The 8,117-nt window shown below is 33.2% G+C and overlaps 1 protein-coding gene across 4 annotated transcripts in view; it reads right to left on the bottom strand.

Annotated features, from left to right (window-relative positions):
- Nucleotides 1-8,117, bottom strand: part of TRMT1L (tRNA methyltransferase 1 like) — a 35,562-nt gene continuing 27,445 nt past the window's right edge. For 2 of the 4 annotated variants that reach the window (XM_058539876.1, XM_058539874.1), the window contains 6 exons: nt 7,804-7,882; nt 5,198-5,364; nt 4,180-4,233; nt 1,816-1,942; nt 1,458-1,706; nt 2-1,066 (listed from right to left, as the gene is read on the bottom strand). In XM_058539876.1, coding sequence (XP_058395859.1) covers nt 1,027-1,066; nt 1,458-1,706; nt 1,816-1,942; nt 4,180-4,233; nt 5,198-5,364; nt 7,804-7,882 — 716 coding nt within the window. In that variant the 3' untranslated portion in view covers nt 2-1,026. Of the gene's footprint in view, nt 1,707-1,815; nt 1,943-4,179; nt 4,234-5,197; nt 5,365-7,803; nt 7,883-8,117 lie in introns of all 4 variants that reach the window. The other 2 variants (XM_058539877.1, XM_058539875.1) reach the window with 1 other exon arrangement.

The following is an 8,117-nucleotide window of genomic DNA, read 5'->3' as shown; positions in this document are numbered from 1 at the left end:
TTGTTTTTTTGCTCATTTGTGAGTTATAATTTTAAGTGGCAAGAATTACAGAGTTGTTTTTACGGCCATTATAGAAACTAACTTGCGTTTCACCTATTCCTTTATTTTACTAAAATGTATGATTCCATTAATTGGAGAAAAGAAAAAACATCCTCCTAGGACTATGCTTTAATAACACAAAGAGATTTTCCTTTCTTTCTGCTAAATTAATATTCTATGTTGATATAACCCTCACTCTCTGGATTTTTGTTGATGTCATGGGAGTTTTTTTCTCATGTAGCATATTTAAGTCTTTCAGTTATAACTCCCCCTCCATCCCTCAACTGAATGCTTGTAAAAAGTTACTTCATCTAAGAAATACTTCAGGGTAAATACAGATTAAATCCTTGAGACAAAAATCTAAACTTTATACCAAATCCTTTCATCCAAATTCTTATATTCAAATGAAGCAAGAACAATATTTATTAATGGAAACAAGATTTTTTTCCAACTAATTTTCATAGTCATGTTAGCCTGGGCTACTTATACAAAAAATTAGCACATACACACGTCAGAAAAACCTACCAAACTAAACAACAAAAAAACCACCCCCCAAACTGAAAAATCCTCAATTCATAAGTTCATAAGGTGACAAGTTTTACTTCTGAGAGGTAACACAACCAAGCAAATGAATATTGTACGTGCATTAACTGAGGCACTTGAGATCACCCAGTTTGTTTAATTTATAAAAAAATTTCTCCTCTTCAGAATTTCAGTGCTTGTGAACAATTATTATATTAGAACAATGGTCTCAATTTACTTTGACAAAATCATACTCTGCAGTTTAGTCATCTAGACCTTAAACTTACACGAAAAATGTATTTGTATCTCAGGCAAGTATTTCATTTCCCAAAAGCTAGTAATAAATTAAAAGATCAATGAGGGGAGAGGTATGATTTCTTAAAATTGGGAACATATTTTTAGCTTTGTAAATGTGAAATACATTAGCGACCTGAAAGGACACTGTTCTTCCTATTCTATTCAGGGTCATTTCCACATGTGAAAGGCTCTGGCTTCATTCTGTACACTACAAACAGAAAAACAGAAACATCATGAATCAGTTTAAGTAGTGATGTGATTAAGAAAGGATGGCTTCCATAAAATACATAAAATTCTAAACACTTTGCATGTGAAAATTTTCTGAGTTATTAAACAGTAGGGTGATCTCAGTTATAAACTTGGCTTCATATGAAATGTTTTCATTAAAATTTTAAGTTTTCTTTAAAATAAGAAAAACTTGGAAAGCATAGTTCCCAAACCGGCTAAGTTAGAAACAGCTAATTTTCTGAATGAAAACAGCATTGTTTTTTATTTTTACACCACTGAATTGAAAGAATAGAAAAAGAACTACAGTTGGAATAGAGAACTATTAGGCCATCTATACAGACAACTGGGAATAAACACTTCTCTACATTTACCATCTTCTGCAACCACTTGCTTCTGCTTTGTCCTTCACTGACATTTCAATCTTGTCAGCTATTGTATCTTCGGATGCTGATTGGACATGGCCCTCTGACTGTCCTCCAGTGTAGGTGGGGGTGCTGTACTTTAAAAGGATAGATTTAAACTGCATAAGAGGTGCATCTGTACGAACACCCATTGGGTCAAAATGAGTTCGGCTTACTCGAAAGCCTGCTTGAGAAAGATAGCACAAAAACTTTTTTAACCTACAGCAAGGAAAGGAAAAAAAAAATAATGAGGTTCTTGTATTTTTATTTAAATCACAGTATCATTAAAATATAAAATATACATTTTGCCATTCACTGGCTGTCTTACTTTGGCATATTCATTCCTTTAATGCTGTGCCTGTGGATGTTGTAATAAAAGGGAGGATGTTCAGTACTGATATCAGTCTTTTGCCTCTTGGCTAAATTTGTGATTGCTTCATTACTTTTTCTCTTTCCTGAAACATACACATATATACACACACACACACGTAAAGTTAGCATTCTCTTAAAAATTACAAACCAAATACTTTTATAACCAAATACTGTCTAAAGTCTAAATCCTCTGACAGATCCCATTTCAACCTATCTATCCAATCTTAATTCTTACAATAAGATAACTTTTATTGTAAGAATAAGATACTTATTCTTGATATTTTCACTATTCTTCACCCATGTAATTTTAATATTTAACTGTTTTCTGAGTCAGAACTTCCGAAAGGAAGTTTCTACCTTCTTCAATTTCAAGCCTCAATTCTATTTCCATCTCCTGTAGAAAGCCATTTATGAATTCTGGGCCAATCACCTCATAGATTTCATTACTGTCAATAGTACTACCTAGAGTTTGACTAAGTTCTGTCATTTTTTCTTTTCTTGTTTCATGTATGTAGGTCTTTTATGTGTGTAAATCCTTTCTTCCCAAATTATATTCTAAGTTCCTGGGGATAATGTCCTTCACTTTTATACTTGTACTCTCTACTGAATGCCAATATCTGATACATAGTAGGTCTTTAATGAACACAAAACAAACAAAAACAACAAAAAATAAGTCTCAAGGGCTTGGATACAGAAACTTATAAAGGTACAATGTATGATTATTGCCTACTTCTTACCACAGCACTTAGCCTTTCCATTTTAAGTGAAAGGAAGCTAGCAAATAAGTTTCTAGCAATGTATCTTTCCAAAAACCACAAAAGGAAGACAATTGAGATATCTAAGTTACTAAATATGAGATTTGGCTGAATGTTCAAGTCTTAATAATTTATATATGGATGTTATGGCCAAATCTTAATTCTTCACAAAAAACAATTAACATTCACTTAAGCAAAGGTATTCAGAAGGCAAATTTGATGCATGAAAATGCCAGTTGCATTCAAAGACAAATATAAATTATTGTTGAACTGGTGCCATTTTGCATAAAACAAAAACAACTCAGGGCTCCTCCACTAAATCAGGTAATTAAAACTTGACTATACCCTTCCATGAAATCTAAGAAGGCATATTGACCCCATATTTAGTATAAGCTCTAGGAAAGTCTGAGACTAAATATCTAATACAATACCTTAATAATGACTATCATCAGCAGTACATGGATTTTTTTGGCCTGGTATTTTCTATCATCTAAGGTTTTATATGTTTAGAGATTAGTTTAATTCTCTGAATTTTTGTATGAGAAAGGCTCAGAGATTTTAAATATTTTTAAAACTTAGGTTTTACTTTATTCTAAAAAGGATTTAAGACAACTCTGCTGAAGATGAGGGACCTGGCTGAGGTTACAAAGAAGTATAATGATGCTCTTAAATCTAATGCTCTTTACAATACACCATAATGTCTTCATCTTCCCTCTGACAGAGAAATTAAGTAGAATAAATCATTTTAAGCAATATGAATGTTAGCAAATTAGCTGAAGATGCCAATGAACAAGACTGCTGGAAAGAGCATGCCGTAGTTATTAAACCTTATGCTATTAACAGGAGTTGAAGTTTTCTTGTCTTTGAAGATCAAAATTAAAATGCTGAGCAACTAATACAAAATTACAGCTGCTAATTATGATCCTCTGCTCTTTCAACCTTAACACTATTTTCTTCTTTTTACCTGTATTCAAAACACATTTAGAATCTAAACTTGCCTTTTAAAAAGCAAAACAAAACCTTAGACATTAAGGTGCTGACATTACAAACCTTAACACACTTTTGAAATGAATTTGCAATGCCTATCTTTTGAAGTATGCACTATATTTTCAAGTATGCACGTATCCCAAATTATAAGAAAGGCCATATAATAAATTCTATGGCTAAGGAATAGGGTGTTCTGGTTAATCAATGGAATTGCTATAAATCATATGCTGATGAGAAAGTTTAAAAGAATTAGAATAAAATTTACTCTTAACTCTGTAACTTGATCAAATATAATCTGATATTATTTTGGTTCACATGGTTCTTCAAGATCGTATAGTTCTTTCAAGGGGATTACCACATATTAGAGATGTGGACAAAGCACATGTTAATAGAAATTTTGAACTGTGCAAATGCCAGATAAAGAAGTTTTACTATTATTATGTTATCAGTCTAATATGATGAAAATGCATTTTGAAGTAGACTACCAAAGCAATCTCTTCTCTTCCTACCCTTCTGCTATATGCCTTTTGGCACTGATAGATAAATATGTACATATATACACACATATACATACATACCTTGTGCAAGGTAATTATCTGTTGTGGTATCATCTGTAGTTTTTATAAATTCTTCTAAAATAAAAACAAATGGGAATAATAAACTACTTTATAGAATGACATTAAGCAACAATTTAAAGTTTAAATAAAAGCTTACTAAATTCTATTGACACTGCTTTTATGAATACGTAAGAGATTCTGTGGCCAAAACAGGCTGCAAGAATTACACTTTTTAACCCTCTATAATATCTGCTTCTTCTAATGACTTATGAAAATGCTAGGATGTCTAATAGGCCCACCCTTACATCAACAGCCAGATAAACTACAAAAGCCTATTTATACTAAAGAGAAAACAAAGGAGAAAAAACTTCACTTTACTGAGTGATGTGTAAATAACTTCCGTGTCTTAATGGATATTACCAAAAATTTTGGCCACACTACTCTCAGAATTACCTAAGGTTTCTCTTGCAGATATAGGGTAATAAAATCACAATCAACTGGGGCCAGCCTGGTGGTGCAGCAGTTGAGTTTGCACACTCTGCTTTGGTGGCCCGAGGTTTGCCGGTTTGGATCCTGGGTGCAGACCTACTCACTGCTCATCAAGCCATGCTGAGGTGGCGACCCACATACAGCAACTAGAAGGACGTAGAACTATGACATACAACTATCTACTGGGGCTTTGGGGAGGAAAAAGGAAAAAAGGAGGAAGATTGGCAACAGATGTTAGCTCAGGGCCAATCTTCCTCAAAAAAAAAAAATCACAATGGACTTTTAGTTCTTTTAATCTACTAAAAATGAAAAAATATATATATATCTTAATAAAATCATATTCATTTCAGGTTCTGACTATAAACCTGAAGAAAACCATGCAATTAAAGAAAAAAAGTTAAAAACCGGATTATAATTAGACTCATTAGAGAAGATTAGTTAAAGCACGCTACTTATAATTATAGTGCTTTTTATTATAACATCAAATAAAGATAAAAAAGATAGAGTATTTTTGATAACCAATTTGTAAGCTAGTGTTCAATTTAGTCACCTTGTTTGTTGAGATTTGAAGGTGTATGAACTGAAAACTGACTTTGAGGAGTACACTCTGACTCAAAAATTAATGTCTTTATTAGGGTCTGAATGTCATCTAAACCATGGTGAAGAGACTCAAATAGCATTCTTTTGAGGAATCCAGTATTGAAAAGGGAACTTGACCTGAAAAAAAAGAAAAAATAGAAAACTGGGTTTAAGAAATGTTTATTTTCTTTAAAACAAAAAGTCTCCATAATCTAACCACAACTAAGATATATAACTAATTATAGGATAAATACTGAAATTAAGAAAGAATTTATGATTTAATTTAAAATTGTTTACTTTCTACTTGCGCACTCCTTTTATCGTGTCAGTTCCCTAAGCTAGTGGGATTCGTCAAGGAAATTTCATTCACAGTAAATCAACAAGAATTTTACTGAGCCCTCATAAGGTGTACAGCCCTGTGGTACACAGAGGTGTGGAAGACATACCAAAGCATAAAATACAACGTTTACCCTATAAAAGCCTATAAATCTAGACAGGATCTAGATAGGGATATAGTGTAATGCAGAGGTTTTCACAATGCATATTCTGTCAGTAATAGTAAATCTTAATTCCAGTGTGTATATGCTAGGGTGGGGCAGGGGGAGACACATGAGAATTACATGTGGTGGTGCAAATGTAGTTAAAAAATGGCCCAAAGGTGAGTCTGATATGCTTCTCATTTAATTTGAGAATCACAAGTATAATGGACAGAATATAAAATTCCAAGTCAAATAAATCTGGACTCCTATCCTGGCTCCACCACTTACTAGCTATGTAATCTTGAGTAATTACTGCTTTTGAGTCTCATATTCCCATCATAAAATGGAAAAATAAAACCTCTCACAGACTTGTTATGGGAATTAAATGAGATCGCACACCTACAATTCCCAGTACAAAGCATATCCTCAATGAATGGTAGGTATTATTAGGGTTAGCAAAATATACGAAAGGATGTATGATTTTAAAATGTCAAATGAATGATCAATGTAAGATTACTAAAAGGGAATTGAGAGATTATTTCGGGTTGAGGCACTAAGGAGAGACTTCAAAGAGGACACAGAATGTGAATTGGAGGTGGGGAAGGGGGAAGACATTCTGGATGAGAGTAAAGAGATGAACAATGGCTTTAAGTGAGGAAATCGTAAGGCATGGTTTACAACTCAGTCCTAGGAGTCAGAAAACCTAAGTTCTGGCCTTGCTTGTGCTACTAACTAATTTTGGGGGATCAGCTTTAGCTAGCATTTAAAAACACTGCCATAATTTTCTCATCTGTAAAATGGGGGAGTTGGGCTAAATCTTCCTTCTGGATCCAGCAACCTGCTATTCTTAATTTTCCCAATTCTGAGATCAGTAACTAGGATCAATGTGTAGCAGATGATATAGGTAAGAGAATACTAGAAGTAAGGCTGGCTGGGTCATTCTTTTTTTTTTTAAGTACAGTTGACATACAATATTGTATTCGTTTCAGGTGTATAACACAGTGATTTGACATTTATTTACATTGCAAAATGATCACCCTGATAAGACTAGTTACCATCTGGGATCACACAAAGTTATTACAATATTGTTGAGTATATTCCCTATGTTGTACATTGCATCCCTATGACTTATTTATTTTATGACTGGAAGTTTGTACCTCTTAATCCCCTTCACCTATTTCGTCCTTCCCCCTACTCCCCTCCTCTCTGGTCACCACCAACTGGCTCTCTGTATTTTTGAGTCTGTTTCTGTATTGTTTGTTCACTTGTTTTTTTTTTTTTTTAGATTCCACATATAAGTGAAATCACATGGCTAGGTCATTCTTAATCTAAAGGTATTTACATGGGATGAAAATAAAATAATGGGCATCAACACAAACATATTTACCATTTGGATTAATTTTTAGCTTTAGTAGAAGGCTAAACCTTGACCTTGTAAAGTAATGAGGTAGAAGTTTGCAATGATTCTTGTCATAATGTTGTTAGGAATCTCAAATTTCTACGAGAACCTCTAGTAATAAACAAGCTTAAGGTAAGGATTCTGATTAAAAACAATCCAACTTTAAGGCACTAAAAACACAGCTAACAGTTACTAATGATGCAAAAGCACACATACATTAAATATTTGCAGTTGTGTCCCATCTAAACAGCTTTACCTAAAACAAAAGCAGACATTTACTTTCACATGTCCTTCTCACTTTAAACTAATTCCTCAAAGACCTTTTATATTTGTTGACTCTTCTATAAAAAGTAACCATGATCAATTTACAATCACAGACTAGTTCTACAATTATCAACTGAAAAATGCCTCATTTTTACTATTCAGAAATGAATTATCTAGTCTGCAGATCAGCCAGGCTTCTCTTTGATCCTACTGCCTCTTAGCACTGCCACAAACTTCAGAGAATAATGGTACAGAAAAATCTGAAAACAGACAACACCTCAGGTTCATAGGGGGAGAAGAGTCATAATTATTTGCCTAGACTTAAAGAAAACCTGAATCTAAATTTGCTTGTCTTTTACCACACATAATCAAAAGTCAACAATCAAATCAATACATAAATCAATTTTGAATATATTACTATGCTTAAGCACATACCACAGAGGTCCAAGTTCTATTGCTGTCTTTCCAGGCATGCTTCCATGACAGTTACAGGGCAGCTGTCTGTATGGGTTTTCTGTGAAAAGACAATAAGAAAAGAAATCAAAGGAGAAATGACAATGTAAATAGTGATAATTGTTATATTAATAATAATTTGCAGCTACTATATACTGAGGATCTACTATGTGCCAGGTATTGTGCCAAGTACTTTATATGCATTAAAAAAATTTAATCCTTATAACTCTAAAGTAGGTACTATTAAAATCTCAATTATACAGATCAGAGGATTAAAGCTTAAGAGAGGTTGTAGA

Source organism: Diceros bicornis, chromosome 4 (assembly GCF_020826845.1).
Source record: "Diceros bicornis minor isolate mBicDic1 chromosome 4, mDicBic1.mat.cur, whole genome shotgun sequence".
Taxonomy (NCBI): Eukaryota; Metazoa; Chordata; class Mammalia; order Perissodactyla; family Rhinocerotidae; genus Diceros; species Diceros bicornis.
The sequence above is the reverse complement of the archived record's forward strand: the minus strand, read 5'-3'. Positions and strand labels throughout refer to the sequence as shown.